Raw genomic sequence first — 18605 nt, 5'->3', positions numbered from 1 at the left:
TAGTATAATTTTGAGCCCGTTTGCATGGCCTGCCTCCCCGGGGGCTTTGTCAACTCCGCACTGCTGCACCGGAGTGAATTATTGTTATTATCTCATGTTTCTCACATCATTACTATCATCACCGCCATTATTATTATTAACAGGAGGAAGGGGGAGGTCAATAGGATGCTCTGGGAGGTTTCCACTGGCTCTCTTCACACTGTGACCACTATTCACAGTCATTCCAAGTAACTTCGAGCTCTGTTCAAGTCTGTGCTGAGGATGAGGTCTGACCTGTAACCACAGTGAGACCAGGAGAGAATTTTTTTCTTTGATGGTGTTGTAGTCTAATAGCCATGGGCTTTCTCCCTGAACCTCAGTTTCCTTATTTGTAAAACTGCGGATCCCTGCTTTCTTTGATCTTACAGGGTCATTGGTAACAAGGAGATGTTTTTATTTGCAGGGTTCTTGAATCAAGGAAATATTAATGATGATAATAGTGAATATCACATCAGAAGCAGATATGATTTCATCAGTGGAAATGACTAACAGAAGACATATCAGTCTTGCTGGGTTGCTGCACCCTAAAGACCAGCAGACCTTTCTATCTGACTTGCCACTGAAGCCCCTCATTTGTCTTGTCTCCCAGAGACTGTCTGACTTTTCTATTTTTTTACTTGTTTTGTATATAGTAGGTGTTTAATAAATGCTTTTTCATTCATTCACTCATAGTGATACAATCCAGAAATAACTAAATTTAAAAGAGTAATAGGAAATGTACTATCCCTAGCATCCTTTCCATTAGGAAAAAACATTGAGATATGGAAAGAATGGGATGATAATGATGATAGTGCCAGTAGTTCATACAGTCTCATTGCCTTGTGGGCACAAAAAGTAGTGGAGAAATCGTTTGCTGCTCCCCTCATCTCTCCTACCATGATTTTGGGAGTGGGGCTTCTGAGCGGGGTTTGGATTCTTCTGTTGACTTTCTCCCATCTTTCTTGTTAAGATATCTAACGAGCAGGTACCACGTCTGATCTGGTTGACCCAAGCGTGTGTGTGTGCGCGCGTGTGTGTGTGTGTGTGTGTGTGTGTGTGTGTGTGTGTGTGTTCCCCTCCCAGTTTTAACAGAACTATAATTTTAATCATAGTTATTAATTTATGTTTTAATTATAATTTGGTGTGGCTTAAGTGTACATTTCTGCAAGTGATTGTGTAATGAAAACAGGAATTAGCTTTTCATTAACAGAATAACGAGATCTTCCCTCTGCATTTCTCTCTTTCTCTTCTCTCTTCTAAGTCTCCAGACAGACCTGAAAAGAACACATGGAATTGAATGTTATGGTTCAAACAAGAACAATAATTCAGGCTTGGCGTGTGTGTGTGTGTTTGTGTGTGTGTGTGTGATCTACATGGACACATGCACCTGCCCAGGTATATGAGAGGCACCTGACAAATGCTTATTGGTGGATTGATTTGTGATTGTGTGTTTTCTCCTTATGAAACAAACAGCTAAAAGCTCCTAGAAGAGCAGTTCCAGGAGGTTTTTGAAAGATGACAGGCTAATTTTTTTACCTTTTTTTAGATAATTAGCACCATGGAGCCTCAGGTATCAAATGGCCCTACATCCAACACAACCAACGGACCATCCAGCAATAGTCGAAACTGCCCTTCGCCCATGCAGACCGGGGCCACCACCGATGACAGCAAGACCAACCTCATTGTCAATTACTTGCCCCAGAACATGACCCAGGAGGAGTTCCGGAGCCTCTTTGGCAGCATCGGGGAGATTGAGTCCTGCAAGCTTGTGCGTGACAAGATCACAGGTACGTGCCCCTCCCCCATCCCGGAGGCCGGCCCTCGGGCAGTCTCCCCCACTCCTTGGACAGCAGTCTTCTGGGCTTGGGCCATGAGGGCGCCTTTGCAAGACTCCCCCACTTGAGTTGGGAATCACAAGCGTTGTCATTCTTTATTGCTCTGCTCCCAGCCTTCTCCACCCTCCTCACCCCCCAGACGTTGGCATGGGGAGCCCCTTTAGGGAAAGCTCTGGCGGATGGCTGCTCAGCCTCTCTCTGCTCCCCACGGAAGGGCCCCTTCCCCATACATCTGTATTATGCTAGCTCTGCATGCCCTGCTCTGATATGGGCATCAGGGGCTAATAATAATATCATAATTGTTCATTTTTATTTAATTATTTGTTATTAATAATGATTTATTGTCATAGAATACTTTGAAGTTTACCGAGTTCCTCAATAAGGGGTAGGGAACCATCTTATTGCCATCTCATAGAGCTTAATCACTGTGCTCTCAAGTGCCTGGTCATGTTGACTCCTTCAAGATTCCACTCCAGTGTCCAGAAGCTTCAACTGGAGTGGGATCTTGGGGGACACTGAGGGAGACAGGAGCACTTTCCAGACAGTCCGTGCAAGGACAGGAGGGTCCCATGTAGGGGACAACCACAAGAGTCTTGATCCCAAGTCACCTAAGCTCTCTGAGTGTCAGTGAGCTAAGACTGGCTTTTATATTTTCAAATACTATTTTATTATTTCTAGAAACACATGAGCCGCTCTCAGTTCATGGGCTGCCCAGGATCCAAGCCTGCTGGATCTGCCCCTGGGCTGTGGTTTCCTGACCCAGGTTCTGTGATCAAAAGTCCCAGAGAAAGTGATTCTCCACAGTGGGAGAAAAAGCACCGTGATCTGGGAGTTGCCTATATCGGTGAATTCACAGGCTCAGTTCCTATCCCTGTATTTTGTCCACACTGAGATGGGCAACTTTGATAGAATGTCAGCCCTTTGGGGGCAGGGATGACTTCATTTGTATTTCTCTCTGTTTCCCGTAAGTGCTTAGAAAATAGATGCTTGTTGCTGGGATTGGGGTCACACAAATGATCGAGTTGAGGTCAAACAAGGAATAATTGACAAAGGTGAGGTTTGAACCAGGTCCTCTTCCTCTAGAATCAGATTTACTCCCTGATGAATGGTCGCCAGGTAGCCTGGATGTCTGGCAACATCACTCGCGCTCTTCTGGTTGCTCATCACCAGCTGATCCCCACCTGGATGCCCGTGGGCACCTCAAACCCAAGCAGCCCAAAACCCTCCCCCGCTTCCAGATTTCCTATTGGAGTCAGGGACAGCACCCGTCCTCCAGCTCCATCTCTGGGCTCCTCTTCTTCCTCCTCATTCATTCAAGTCAGCCAATTAATTTCCCAATCTAGCAATTTATTTCTGCTATCTCTTGGGGAAAATATTCATTCATTCCTTTCCTTGTCTTCTCTGTCTCAATTCTGCTCTAATTCAGTGTTCCTCGGCCTTTGTGGCCCCTCACGGACCATCACTTTCTGGCTAGTCTTCTTGCCTCCTGTCCAAAGGCAGGCCGGACTTGCTCACCCCCTCCCCTCAGAAAGCCCTGGAGCCCCTCCTGGCTCTAGGACCAAATCTGAACTTTCCCTCTTTTTGCCTGTGAAGCTCCTCTTCTGCCGTCTTCACTCACCCTGGGGTTCAAACTCTAGGACCAGGAAGCAACCCCCTGTCAAGGCTCTGGGTGCTGGTGTCTCCACAGCAGGGAGTCCTGGTCCTTCCCGGGGAGCAGCCCATGACTGGCCATACTCTCCTCCCCAGGCTGGTGCCCTTGGGCACATATTGTGTGTCACCTTGTCAACCCAGGGGCACAGTCGGCTGGATGGTTGTCCCAGAGAAGTCTTGAAGGGAGCAGGGAGCATTGGGTCAAATTCAAATGAGAAGGCTTGGGACGGCAGAATTATGGTTAGCATTCAGAACCACATCAGAGCTTGGTGCCCTTGAGTCAGGGGTTTTTCCTGAGCCATCTTGTTTGGAGAGAGTGAGAGGGAGAGAAAGAGACAGAGACAGAGAGAAGGGAAAAAGAGAGAGAGAGAGACAGAGAGACAGAGAGTGAGAGCGAGAGAGATGGAGAGATGAGGAGAGAGAGTGAGGAGAGAGACAGAAACAGAGACAGTGAGAAGGGGGAAGAGAAGTCAAGACAAAAGAGAGAGGGAGGGAGAGAAGAGAGAGAAAATGATAAAGAAACAGAGACAGAGAGAATAAAGAGAAAGACAGAAAGAGAGAGACAGAGAGGAGAGTTGCTCAGTTTATAAAATCCTCCCCTGGGATAGTCTCATTTCCATTCTTGAGGACTCTGGCCTCTTATACTGTGAGCCCCTTGAAGGTGATACTATGTGTGACAGCTTTCCTTGTGTCCCCGTACTTTACATAATGAGTGGCACACAGTGGGTGCATAATAAAAGTTCGCTGAGCTTCCATAAACACATCTGAGCTCCCTTGTGGTTTCCAAGAGAGTTTTCCCAAGTTGGCAGTCCCAAGGGACTGAAGAATTCATTTCACCCCCACTTGGGGGATGACATTCATTCATTAAACACACATTTATTAAGCTCCTGCTCTGTACTAAGCAGTATGCCGATCTCTGGGAATAGAGGGAAAACAAAAGGTACTGCCTGCCCTCCAGGAGCTTACATTCTGTCCTGGAGTCAGCGCCCACTCAGTCTGTTCCCAAGCCTTTTCAGCTTGACGGGTGACTTCTTTGGGAGCTCAGGCCGCCCCTCAGAGTGCCGTGTACTTCAGTGCACACATGCAGCATTTATTAATGATTAAAAAAACTTACCAGTGATGTCTTCCACTTCTCTAGAGCCTTGAGGGTGGATCTAGATCCTGAACCAATCCAAGTTAATGAATAATGACTTTTTCTCTCATTCTTCTCCAGAAGTCATTATTTATTAGGGAATCTTCCCTTCTTCCCCCCGGGACCCGCCCCCGCCCCCACCTGCTGGTCACTGGGTGGACATTAGGAATCCCCTTCCCAGCATCCCTTGGTCCCCTCTGGAGCCGGATGGAACTCCTTTTGTGCTGGCACTCCTTGTTTTCCAGAGCCCCTTGTTGCGAGCGCGCTAATTTGGCGCTGCTTTGGGGGGGGATCTGAATGGCAGTGACAGCTTCCAAGACAGCCTTTAATTTGGTATACAAAACCCAAATTGTCAACTTTGGTTCCATTGAGCTGTTTTCCCAGCACAAGCAGAGATATGCAGGAACATCTAAGCTTAAAGAGGAAACTAACAGGTTGAAAGAGGAAATATAATTCAAGCATAAAGTTATAATTATGTAGGCTTTTTTTTTTAAACTTAAGGGGGGTGGGGTGGGTGGAGAATTTTATTTGCTGAGAACTGGTGGGAACAAGACAGGGAAATATAGGGAGACCAGAGATGTTTGCCCTCATTTGGTTGCGATGTTTAATAAAAGCAGTTGTAAAGTGTGCTTATTAAATTCTTCATTTACACTACCTAATTAATTCTAGCATTTTAAATTAACGGTGAAACTGGTCCCTGCTGTACCATTCCATCGAAGCTGCATATTCCGTCCTCCCACCCAGTGGTGTGAGTTTAATTGGCTTCCCTCAAAAGTCAGGGAGAGAGGGTGAGATGGGGCTAGGGGATCAGGCCAGGATGGACTGAAGTGGGTGAAAGGGAGGGGGACCTTTAAGGGGAGGGAGCTTTTTGGCAGAAAATTCTGCACTCCAGTGGGAGCCTAAGTCTGTAGTGCAACAGGTACAGGCTGGGGCCAGGGAAGATGGTGGCACGGACACCAAATGTTCTCTGTCTCCTCCGATTCTGTGAACCTGATCTCGGGCTCCAAGAAACCACAAAGTGTACTGGTCTCTGTAGAGGTCTTGGGTCCTTCCATCACCAACCCACCTAGTGAATGAGGGCTTTCTGAGCTTCTTTAGGCCCCAGGTGACCTTTGATATGATACAGAGGCAAGATGGCTAATGTTGGAGTCACAGGACCTGAGCTTGAATCCTGGCCCTGACCCTTCCCATATCACCCTGGGCAGGCCCTTGACTTACTCCCCTGTAACATAGGTGCATTAGATCCATTCACCACACTCGGTTCCTGCGATCAGCAGAGTCGTAGTCCATGTTCACCATTTCTGTGGGCTAGCTATAGGACAGGCTGCAGCTGCCCCCCAAGCACTGCCTGCTCGTGACATTCATTGAACCTCAATATGGAGATCTCATGGATCCATGCTCTTTCCCAAGGGTCTTTGAGTCTGTAAGTCTGAGAATCTCATGGCGAAGGTCTGTAGACTTACCGCGCCCAATACACATCCTCCTTCACTTGGTCTCTTCTTACACGTTACTCACTTATTTTCTAGAGTGAGATTTGAAACCCTGGCCATCCACACCCTGTTTTTTCCAATATCACTTTAAACTCAGCTATATTTAATTGTACATGAAGAGAAAAGGGATAGCCTTTCTCTCTATAGCCATATTCATCCTGAAGCAGGGTGGCAGGAGTCCTGGGCTTGGAGTCAGGACCTGCATTCAAAGCTTGTCTCTAACACTTTTGTTACACGAATTTGGACAAGCTCTTTCCCCTCTCCAGGTCTCAGTTTGGGGGTGGGCCTAAGGGATGATGACGCTAAGCTTTAAATATGTGATCCAGAATATGGCTTCCTTCTTTCATATTGGGGATATTGAGGCACTGAGAAGGCCCCACCAGATGTCTTACTGTTGGGACTGTAGCTGTGTCTTGTGACTCCTCAGGACAAAGTATATGGACGAGTATATGCTTCTAGAAAGTGAAGACTTGAAGCTTTCTCTGACCTGAGAAGCTGCAACCTTTTCTTGTATCTGTTCTCCCTTGTGGGATGGAGAGAGAGAGATGCTGTACCTTCCTCACAGGTGAGAGGATGCATGTGAAGAAAGCGCTTGCGACATTTAAAAGTATGCTCCTGGGAACAGTGTTTTTCCAGCAGCTATCTTGATTTTTTTAAATTTTATTTTGATATTTTTCTCAATTGCATGTAAAAACAATTTTATAATTCTTTTGTTTTTCAAATTTCGAGTTCCAAATCCCTCCCTCTCCTTCCCTGTCATTGAGAAAGCAAGTGATTTGGCACAGGGTGGACATGTGTTATCATGCAAAACATTTTTATGTAAGTCATTCTGTGCAATGAAACAGACAAAAAAGCCCCAAGAAAAGATAAAGAAAAAGTATCTTTGATCTGCATTCAAGCGCTACCGTTCTTTCTCTGTGGACAGATAGTACCTTTCCTCCTAAGTCTTGCTGAATTGTCTTGGATCATTGTCTTGCTGAAAATAGCAAAGTTATTCATCGTAGCTCACCCACTATTGCTGTGACTGGGTACAACAGTCTCCTGTTTCTGCTCACTTCACTTTGCATCAGTTTACGTAAGTCTTTCTGTGTTTTTCTGAGCACTCTGTTCATCATTTCTTAAAGCATGATCATATTCCATTGCGATCACATACAACAACTTGTTTGGCCGTTCCCTGACTGATGGACATCCGTTCAGTTTCCAGTTCTTTGTCACCATTAAAAGAGCTGCTATAAATATTTTTGTACATGTGGGTCCTTTTCTGAAGGCCATTTTTAATAACATTAGGAGGAGAAAGACATTCTGTGCCTGTGAAGGAGAAAGTTCAGCATTTTTATAAATTTATACCCTAGTGTCTTTCCTGTTTAAGAACAAGTTCCTGACAGTAATTTGGTCTGAATGTTTGTCTGCTGGAAGTTCTGGACCCAGAGTCAGGAGGATTTGGACTGGAATTCTGCCCGGTTGGTCATTTAGCATCTTTAAACCTACTATGTGCTGAGCCCGGGCCCTCAGTGAGCCCTTAAGCCTCTGGGACACAGAACCCAGTCTGGCCCGGGCCATTAGATCTTCAGTGTGCTTGGTTTTTACAACCAATCCCCAGTGAAAGCGTGGTGACTTTGGTTTCTCTTATGCTACTACTGAGAATATTTGGCTGTCTGTTAAATTCCTGTTTCTGTCTGATTTCTTGGGCTCATTTGTTGTTGAATAGCTCAGGTTGTTAGTAATTAATTTGAGGTCACTTTTAGCCCTCTCCCTCAGTTATTCCTTGTTCTGCTTTCAGGGCTAATCTTCAGTCCCAAAGTCTTCTCTTTTCTAGACTAAATGTACTCATTTCATTTCACTCAATCCTCTTGAGTCCCTTTGCCATCCGGATCATCTCCCAATATACTGTCTTAAAAAACCCTGATAATACCACCTTCTCTTCTTCAATCAGAAGGAAATCATGGTTTGCTCTAAAGTACTTAATTTATTTTTATTAAAATTGAATTTTAGTTTTTTTAGCAAAAAAAAAAACAAAACCCTGTTTTCTCTCCCTGAAAAAAAAAAAAGAAAAGAAAGGAAAAACCACAGTTTTGTAACAGATATATAGAATTAAATAAAGACAAATTTTTCCATTGACTATGCCCAGATATAGGTCTCTCTCAGCCCTTCTCTGGCAGGAAGGAGGTAGAGAGAAGACACTCTCACATAACAAATGCTGATTATTATTTCTTACTTTGGAACCCAGGGAGGATGGTGGGCTTTGGGCCTACTTTGGATAAAATTGGGAAGCCCCATGATAAGTGAAAGAAGGGGCTGGATGGGGAATCAGAGCCGTGGGTCCAAATCCCAATGGATGTGACCTCCAGGAAGTCCCTCAGTTTCCCCCTTTGTAAAACGAGTGGATATCCTGTCTGGCTTCTCCTCCCTCTGACTCCTCTTACCCTTTTTTCAAAAGCGATGGTGCAATTATAAAACTTCATTCCTAAGTGTAAGCTGTTTGAGGACAGGGGTCATTTCATGGCTCAGTTGGTTTTTTTCTGTGTCTGGCAGGTAGTCACTTCATTAAAGTTAATTAAGCAAATATTCAGGTGGGCAGAGAGCTGTCTTCTACTAATCCCTAGACTTCCTTTCCTTGAATAAGCGTCTTTCCCTTAATTAATGGAGAATTCAATAGAAAATCCTCATTGCAGAGGAAATTGGAATGGGGGGAGTCCGCCACCATTGGATGTTGTCAGAAAAAATAAGGTTATTAACTCTTTGGAGGTCATTTGGGGAAGGGTCTTCTGGTGCCATGGTGGAGGTGTGGGACAGGACACGGTCCACTGCTGGTAGAATAAAGCCTAGCAGCATAGCCTGTAGATTAGATAGGAAGAGTCATGGAGGTCATTTAGTCCAATCTCCCCATTTCACACATGAGGCTCCTGGGGTTCCCATGGCTTCCTCAGGGAAGTGTCAGAGGCTGGATTTGACCTGGGAACGATATTTGCATCAGAACTGGGACAGCTGAGGAAATGAGGGAGATGGTCCGGCCATGGGTTAGTAAAGACTTACCAAGTATGGAGCTTTGTGCTGGCGCCTGGGGGCCAGCACATGTAGAGAGAGATGGGGCATGGTCCCTGCCCTCATGGAGTTTGCAGCTTGCTGGGAGGGGCTCTTCCATGGTAACTGTTAACATTTATAAGGGATTTTGAGATGCCCCAAAGCCCAATGGTACGTGGCCAGGTAGTAGGGAAAGCCCGAGGGCCAAGGACTTGTTTTCATAGAGGGAGAGGGGGTGGGGAAATCAGAGATGACTTAGAGGAGGAGGTGGCGTTAGAGTTGGCCCTGAAAGAAAGGGGCCTACTGGCCCTCAGCAGGCAAGGGAAGGCAGGGAGGTCATCATGATGATTCTGGGGTCTTCTGGCCTCTGAGGTCACCCTTTACTCCTCCAGTTGTCTATCCATTAAAGATAAGGGGTGAGCCCCAAGCTGACTTCAGGGAGACTTACAATGATGAATAGAATGTGGACCCTTGCCCTTGGGAAGCTCACAGTCCAGTATGGAGGTCAGAGAGATAAGACATTTAATAATTTATATTTTAAGTTTAGTTAATGATTTTAAATCTATGATTTAAATACATATATAGTTAATTATAATTAAACCATCACATGTGTGTATATGTATGTGTGCATACACACACTCACACACACATACTACGGCATCTCCTAATTGCTCTTTTAGTAGCATTTAATGCAGCTTGTGGATTAGCCGATTGAACATTAAAATGTTCTGAAGGGCTCTCAGGGAGGCAGCACCACGAAGCGGCGCTCATTATTCCTACCATCAAACCCTAAGATTATGTCCCAGCATGGCAGTGTGTGGGCAGCCTCCTCAGCATCTCCAAGAGGGCGAGTCCAAACAGTCGGTTTTCTTAGGTATTGGTTATTCATAGCAATTTTTTTTTAGCAATCTAACTCCCCACTAAATTGTAAACTCCTTGAAGACAGGAACTTTGTTCTGTTTTTAAAAAAAAAAAACACTCCAATACTTAGCAGAGTGCCAGACATACAGTAGACATTTAATAAATGTTTATTTACTATTTTTTAATCCAAGATTTGGCCTCTCCCATTAGGAAATGAATTTTAACATTGACCTCCTACAGAAAATAGTTAAGATACTCTAAATTTTAATTTTTTAAAAATACAAACATTCCTATATGTTCAAAGTTTAATCGCTTAGCAAGCATTTATTAAGCTCCTACTATGTGCCAGGTGCCAGACAAAGGGCTGGACAAGGACTGGAGGGGTTCAGTGAGGTGAGGAGCCGTGTTAGGGGCTGCAAGGCCCAGGGAGAGATGAGGTTACCTTTTCCCCAACTTAAACAGTAGCTAGAGGGCCAACTGTCTTCAGCTCAGCCTGGAAAACTGAGCATCCTTGATTTCCCCAGATGTTGGACTCTGAAAGTGTGACAATGCCGACATTTGTTGCTGAAGAGACTTGGATACCTTCCTTTTTGTGATTGTCACAGTGACCCTGCCAGGAAGCCACTGTTCTTAATTCCACTTTAGAAAAGAAGAAACCTAAGGCTGAAGGAAATGTCAGAGGCAGGATTGGAACCCAGGTCTTCTGGCCACGCCCCGCTGCCTTGCAGAGGGTTTTTAGTTTGAGCATTTCATTCTACAGATGAGGAACCTGCGACCAAGAGAAGCTCCTTGGCCGCCCCAGCCTCAGGGGGCTGCCTCAGAGCCCTGGAGAGGAGACCTCCTGCTGTTGGTCAGTAGTGGAAGGTGGGTCTCTCCTGCCATCAGAAGTCCTTCCTCAGGACACGGGCCAGAGTATTTTGCTTCCTGTCATTGAAGCTGAGCTTGGCAGGAGGGACGCTGGTGGGAGTTGTGAATTCGTGTGTCTCCGGGCTTTAGTCACCTCTCTGCGGCTCGTTCTGTTCGTTCTTAGCAGACAAACAAAAGAGTTTGGAGACCGGGATGGGGTGGGATGGGGACGGATGGCAGGTCTCCTCGATATCCGTGCCAGGCCTGGGTAAACGGGAGCCTGAGGATCTGGGGCGGGAGGAATCGGCCGGTGAGGGGGATGTTTGCCTCCAGCCCTGTTCCCCCTCCCCCTCCCCAGCTCTTTTCTCCTGCCTGGCCTGCTTCCGGCAGGCGCATCCCTGAAATCTCTCAGGACTTTTACATAGGACGTGAATCAGGCCCTGGTATTTTTAGGACTTTCTATTTCGGTATTGGAGCTGAGAGTTTGGTCCCTGATGCTGACTCGATCCCCTGCTTTTCCTGTCCCTGATTCTCCACCCCCCTCTCCCCTCCCCCCGCCTCTTAAAAAAAAACCCAACACGTTCTCGTTTTCTGTGCTTGTGATTTGGGGGGTCAGAGTGGAAGCTCAGTCGGTCAGGAGGTTCAGTGGAGCCCTCCCCAAAGCCTGTCAGTGAGGGAGGCTGCACACGAGTCCCTGGCCTCTTTAAATAGCAGAGAACGGAAAGGGATCAACTGGGTCAGAGCTGATCTGTGAACCCGGGGCTGATTCTACCACCAGTAAGTTCTCATCATACTACGCCACATTGCCCGTCCCTTGTGCTTTCCAGGCTGGGCTAAGCTCAGGGGCTGTTTGATTCTGTCCCCTGGACCTGGCACGTAGTGAGTGCTTTATAAATGTTGGTCAGGCTGGGTTGGAATGGAGTAGGTCTGTTTTAATGGAAACTCTGGGCTTTTGTTGTTGAGAGCCAGGCTCAGTACCTGGATGGCATTTACTGCCTTAGTGTATGCATAATAAATGTGCATTCAAGAGATCATCAGTGATGATGATGATGATGATGATGATGATGAAGATGATAGCCTTTTTATAACATCTGAAAGGTTTGCAAAAAGCTTTACAAATAGTATCTCATTACGTCTCTGCAACAGTAAAGTTGTAAAGTCAGAGCTGTTAGCTGTTACAGATCAGGAACCAGGGGTTAAAAGAAGTGAAGCATCATGGCCGGGCTCCCACAGCTCAGAAGTGTCAGTGGCTGGATTTGTACTCAGGACTTCCTGACTCCAAGTGTCACTTAGCTGCTCTCTGGCTCACAGTTGGCGCTTAGTAAATGCTTGTTGAATCATCCCACAGCTTTCGTGCATCTACAAAAAGCTTTTGTTCTCCCCACTGGGGCAGGAGTCACTGAGTGGGAAAGAGTAGCGGGATAGTGACATGTCTGTCAATCTGAGCTTCAGCATAAGATGCAAAGGGTTGAGGCACAGGGGACTGGCCTGGGATTTTTCCTGAAATAGGAACTCCCAGGTGAGGAAAGTCCCTCTGCCTGTGCAGGGTACCATCTTCCATATAAGTAATATTTCTCAGAGTTGCCTGTGACAGAAAGCTAACATGATCTGGCTCAACTCATATGCCCCGACCGAGAATAATACTACTGACTTTTTTTTCAGTCTTCTTTATTTTTTTTATTTAATATTTTCCCCAGTTACATTCAAAACAAATTATTTTTACATTTGTTTTTAAATTTTTTGAGTTCTAGGTCCTCTCCCTTATCTCAATTGACAATTAAGAAACCACGACACTGACGGACTTTTCAGGGGTGCTTAGGAGCTGCTGTGAACTTTCTAGGCTAGGCTGGCGATTGTCTCCAGTTTACTTTGTCCACATTTCATGTTTGTGGAGTTGTTTGTTGTTGTCCCTGATGGACTCTGGGTTCCTTAAGAACCAGGATGGGATTTTCCCCTTTTTATCTCTAGTACCTAGAATACAGGAGGTGCTTAATAAAAGTTAGTTACCTGACTGGTGACTAGGTCAGCAGTTATATTGGGGATGTGGGATGGAGCTGGGTCTCCCCTCTTCCAGGAATAATCTGTTTGCCATTGTTATTCTTTGGAACATAAATTTCTGTGTCCCCTCTCTGGATGCCTCTGTGGTTTGGGTCCCCCTGAACCACCCTTCAAAGCTAGCCCCTTCCCCTAAAAATGTAGTTTCATCGGTCGGATGAAACCATCAAGCTCCATTGAGCAATCCTTTCTGAAGACCTTACTATGTACTGGACCCTGTGCTTTTGGAGGATGACCAAGACACAAGATGCACACTCCCTCATCATCCCTCTTTTATAAAATCCCCCATCATTCATTCCTATTGTAGAAATCTGGAAGGACTCAGACAGAGCTAGAGACTCACTCAAATAGCATTCCCTCCTCCCCATCCCTGGCGCTATCTTGGACTGAGTTCCAGGTCTACTTGGGAAGACTTGGAACCAAAGATATTCCATTCCTCTATGACCCCTTCACATTTTCTTCTGTCAAAAAAGAGGCCATAATGATGCTCCCCAATGTGTGCTGGGGCTACTAAGGAAAGAGAATCTGGAGGAGATCATGGGAGAGAGGCAAACAGAATGCAGGAGTGCCAGGAGGGCCCTTGGAGAAGGGGGATGGGAGCCGAGGCTAGTGGGGGACAGGAGGCAGAGGGGAGGGGAAGAGCATTCCAGTGCTGGATGGTAGCCTGTCAGCTGTCCCAGAGACAGGATATTGGCCAGTGTCAGGTGTCCTCAGAGAGGCACGAGCACTTCCTCCACTGGGTGGATCTCAGCCCTTTGCTGACTCAGCTACCGCTGTGTGACTCCCCAGAGTGGTCAGCCTTGGTCCTCAGGGTCCAAGGGTGCAGCCAACAAGAGTTTTTGTGAGGTTTGCTGTGCTTGAGACAGGCTTCTCCTTGAGGCACCGCCTTACACTCTGGCTGGGTCTCGTAGGCCCAGAATCAAGAAGACCCCTGTTACTTTGCCCTGGGTTCTCACTCTTCAGAGTGCCTCTTATATATCTCCCCCTCTGGGTCTTTCTTTTCCATAAAATGAGAATGTCAGACCCTTGCCCAGCCCTGACTTTCAGGGAAGCCCTGGATTTGGGGGAAGGAGGCCGGTCCCTTTAGTGACTTTGTAAAATCAGAGTCTTCCAATGAGGCTCTTTTCCAACACAATGGGAGATGGCCCACCTCCAGCTTAGACTACAGCGGCAGAACCTTGGTGCCCTCCACACAAGCGGGAGGTATCGGAGGACACTTAAGTAGATCTGTCTCGATTGATTATTGTTGTTATTGCCAGTAATAATAATTAGGATTTCTATAAAGCTTTTACGTGAGCTAACTCATTTGCTACTTATAACAGCCTTGAGGGAGAGATGCTAGCTTCCTTTTAAAGAGGCGACAGCTGAGGCTGAGAGGGCCCCTGGGTTCTATTGGGAGCCCTCCACCCACTGGAAATTTTTTTAAGGAAATCCCTCCACCCTCTGCCCCATTTTAAAGAAAATCTGATTATTGTCAGGTGGCTCAAGGCCAGCCCTACTGGGGCAGAGTTTACAAGCATAACGGAGAGTGTTCTTTTACAGAAGATAAGGGTCAGGGGCACAAGGGACATGTGTGACTGCCTCACAGTTGCAGGTATTTGGCAGCTCAGCGAGGGTTCAAACCCAGGCTTCCCTGGGGGGCTCCTCCCAGAGGGGCTCCTGGGCCCGACCCGCTGACCTTTTGTTCTGTTCCCTCCATCAGTTCCAGCTTGGACAGCTGAGCATCGTCTCAGCCTTCCATCCTAAGTATTACTTATGTTTGGGCTGATCTAATTAAGCCCTTGCATATCTGGTCCAGACTAGTCTTACTGAATTTCGTATTCCGGTCTGGAATGAAAGACTTTTCCTTTGTGCATTGGAAAAACTGGTTAGTGGATCCATCAGGGAGTTTAATTAGGAGGCTGCTTGAGGAAATGGGGGCTGTTTGAGTCATGATGTGGGAGGGCGATGAGATTTCTCTGGGTGGAGCCGCTCCCCCAGGGCTGCCCAGGACACTGTGCGTCTGTCTGCCAGGAGATGCTTCTGGGCCGCTGAGCTGTGGCATGTCGAATGTTACACTCAGCAGGCCTCCGGGCCACGTGTGTGTGTGTGTGTGTGTGTGTGCGCGCGTGCGTGTGTGTGTTTGTGTGTAGGGGGGTGCTTGTATGGCCCCGTGGCCTGGCACATAGTGGGCACTTAATACATCCTTTTTTTAATTGATTGATTTCCTCTTCCCCAAGTTTTTGTTCTGTCATTTCAGTCATGTCTGCCTCTCTGCTGAGCCCATTTGGGGTTTTCTCCACAGAGATACTGGGTGAGGGGTTAGCCATTTCCTTCTTTAATTCATTTTACAAATGAGGAAACTGAGGCAGACAGGATGAAGTGACTTGCACAGGGTCACACAGGCACTGTGTGTCTGAGGCTGGATTTGAATTCAGGTCTTCTGACTCCAAACCCAACCCCAGGGCATTATCTAGCTGCCATACTGTCTGAATGTGAGGCTCGGTGGCAGCCCCTTTCTTCTGGGGGCTCATCATTTCCACAGCAGTTGCTGCCCACACATACCCGCTCCATCTTCTGTGAAGTGGATTTTTTGCGTCCAAGTTTAAGACCTTACACTGATCCCTATTAAGTGCTGAGTTCTTAGCTTCTGCCCAGAGCTTTGCACTGTCAGGTCTGGGGCTCATACTTTGCCATCCACTCTATTTGGCTCTCCCCCTCAGCTTGCTGCTCTCCATCAGTTGGATGCCTTTGTGCAAGTCATTGATAAAACTGGGGAAATACCCAGTGCCACGTCCTTGGGCATTTCATCAGACACCTCCTTCCGTAGCCACCCTGACCATTAACACCTGCTGTTGGAGTCCAGCCATCCAAACAGGTTGTGATCCACTACTTAAATTCTCGTCTATTCCCTTTCTCTCTGTCTTCTTCCCAAGTAAAGTCTGAAATGCCTCATCAGAACGCTTTTTTGAACATGGCTCATATAGAAATACGTTTTCCATTGTTTCACATGTAAGAGAGGGATCAGATTGAGGCCTTTTCAGTGGGGAGAAAATAAATAAATGAATAAAATGACTGTAACAAATTAACAAATAATAAAGAAACTTGTATCATTAAAAAAGGGGGACAACAAAAGCTTCACTGAAATCTTAGTAAATGGTCTTTACAGCATTTCTCTTACTGGCCAATTTAGTGATCCTATCAAAACCGGCATGACCTGTTGTTGACCAAGCCCATGTGGCCCACGACATGTCAGGCAGGAGCTAAAAAGACTTGATTTCTCCCTATTCCCTTTGTGTGTTTCTGTGAGCATGGTTTGAAGGGGCTGCCCCAATCGTGGGTCTTTAGATTTGTTTCTGAATGAGGAATAGGAGGCAGGGGTCCCCTGGCCAGAGGAGACCTGGAACTGCTGTGTGATGGTGGGAAATCTGACCCCTCTCTTGGGGCAGGTGCCCTTTTCTCCCTGTGACCTACAAGAGCCCTGAGGCCTGTTCTGACAGCCAGGAGACTGTGGGGAAGGATTTAGCCCAAGCAGCCGCTCTCTGAGAATTAGAAACTCTTCCAGTTGGGGAAGAAGCTGCCGGCAGAGACGGTGCTTCTTGGACCATGGGAGAAGGCCCAGGGAGGCCAGCTTCAGCCTAGCCCATGGCGGAGCACCCCAACAGCCAGAGCTGTATCAAATTGGGCTGGCTCGGGAAGTAGTGAGTTCCCCGTCACCACAGGTGATTGAGTGGAGTCTGAAAGGCCTCCTGCTGCTGCTATCAGGGAGGGATTTGTGCTCTGATTGGCGGTCCCCCAGGGCCTCCCTTATCTGAGCTCCTTCTCCAAGCCTGAGTCACATTCAGATTGGTCTAATCCAAAGACTGCGCCAAGAGACGCCGCGCGGTTGTCCCTTCTTCCATAGAATGGTCACAGCCGGGGGTTGGAGGAGGTTTCCTTCTTCACCATTGGTGTTGCTCATCCACTGTGGCCAGTCTGCTTCTCCTGCTGGAAACTCAGTTGTTCACTCTGAAGTCCCTGATGGGAAGCCATCGTGGACACTTCCAGTGATTGGCCTCCATTTTGAACCCCGCCCGCCATTGTTGGGTCTATCTATGAACAGGCTGTGAGGGGTTTGAAATGGCTTCCCTCAGCTGCTGGAGATCACGGGGAGAGCTGAATAAGGACCCCTGCTCCAAACTCTGGGTGAAGATCCTCAGGGAAGGGGGAGTCCACCTCCTGGGGCAGAGTGAGATTGAGAAGAGTTCCTATCTAGTGCCTTTATGTGATGGAGCTAATAAGACAGGACAATTGTCCCGGATCAGTCTCTGCTCTAGTTTTCTGTCTTTTTTAATTTGTGTAAGGAGAGAATGGAGCTCTCTCTGCAGGGCCATTCATCAGTCTCCTGGGGGCTATGGGGCTCAGCCGTCTGAGGAAAGGCAGTGGGAGAGCCAGAGGTAGAACCTTGGACCCAGGTTCAAACACCACCTCTGCCACTCTGTCCCTGTGTGACCTTGGTTAACTAATTCACTTCTCCAGGCTTCAGTTTTCTCCTCTTTAAAATGGGAATGATTTAGGGTCCCCTCTTTAAAATGGGAATGATTTAGGGTCCCTGAAGACCTTGGCAAAAATCTGTGATTATATTCAGTGATTCTCTTTTGTTCTTTAGCTCCCCCAAAAAGAGCACCTCCAAATTCCAGATATCCAGACCCAAAAGTCAGGTGCAAATTGTCATTAGCCCCTTTTTAAATATGAAGTAACAGGGACCCCCCCCCTCGAGCTCACATATGGCAGTCTATGCAAGAACTGTGACCTGAGCTCAGGTGGGATTGAAAGAGACTGAGAGTCAGTAAGCCTCGAGTCTGAGACCTTACTTTGCCCTCCCCTCCGTGTGTCTTGGGGAACTCTAGATCTCCTTCCCTTAGGAGCAACACGAGAAAATTAGGCTGGACGATTTCTTAGGTGCCTTCTCTTGGGCTCTCTCTTATTGCCATATTTCTTCATGGCCTGTTGTGGAAATCTCGTGGATCCGTGCACTTAGAAAAGACCATTTCAGTTTGTTCACTGTATGTAGGAATCACGAAGAACTCCAATTTAAATGTAGCTGTGTTTCTCTGGACCTCTGCTTGCCTCAGTGTCCCTATCTGTAAAATGGACACAATTATAGTACCTGCCTCCTGTGGTTATTGTAAGGATCCATGAGATTATGTATAAATGTAATAGAGATAGAGGGAGAGAGGGAGAGGGAGGGATGGAGGGAGAGAGGAAGGGAAAGAGAGAAAGAGGGAGAAAGGGGGGAGAGAGGGAGGGAGGGAAGGAGGGAGGGAGGGAGGGAGGGAGGGAGGGAGAGAGAGAGAGAGCGAGAGAGAGAGAGAGAGAGAGAGAGAGAGAGAGAGAATATGAAAGAAAAAAAGAAAGAGAAGGAAAGAAAATGTAAAGTATATTGTAAACCTTAACGATTTGTCACTATTATAAGGGAACCAAGAACCAGTTAGGGAAAAAGGACTTAAGGAAGGCAGTACTTTTCTTAAATGAATAAATCTAAATAGGAATTTTAATAGTATACTTTTGAAAGCAATTATTAGGAATCATTAACAAGCCAGCATCCTTGCCCAGATCTCGAGTAGTCCAGCAGTAGAAACAATCCCTGTCCCACAGCCCTGATTAGTCTCTTGTCTCTGCAGCATTATCAGTTCTTTCTCATCAATCAATCTCTTAACAGACTTTATTAAATAATCT

General features: G+C 46.7%; 1 protein-coding gene across 3 annotated transcripts in view; it reads left to right on the top strand.

Moving 5' to 3' along the window:
• ELAVL4 (ELAV like RNA binding protein 4) overlaps positions 1-18605 on the top strand; it is a 107773-nt gene that overhangs the window by 44526 nt on the left and 44642 nt on the right. For all 3 annotated transcript variants that reach the window (XM_031969151.1, XM_031969150.1, XM_031969152.1), the window contains exon 2: positions 1565-1805. In XM_031969151.1, coding sequence (XP_031825011.1) covers positions 1565-1805 — 241 coding nt within the window. The remainder of the gene's footprint in view (positions 1-1564; positions 1806-18605) is intronic.

This window comes from Sarcophilus harrisii, chromosome 4 (assembly GCF_902635505.1).
Source record: "Sarcophilus harrisii chromosome 4, mSarHar1.11, whole genome shotgun sequence".
In the NCBI taxonomy this organism is placed as follows: Eukaryota; Metazoa; Chordata; class Mammalia; order Dasyuromorphia; family Dasyuridae; genus Sarcophilus; species Sarcophilus harrisii.
Note: the sequence above shows the minus strand (reverse complement) of the source record. Positions and strands in the feature narration are given on the sequence as shown.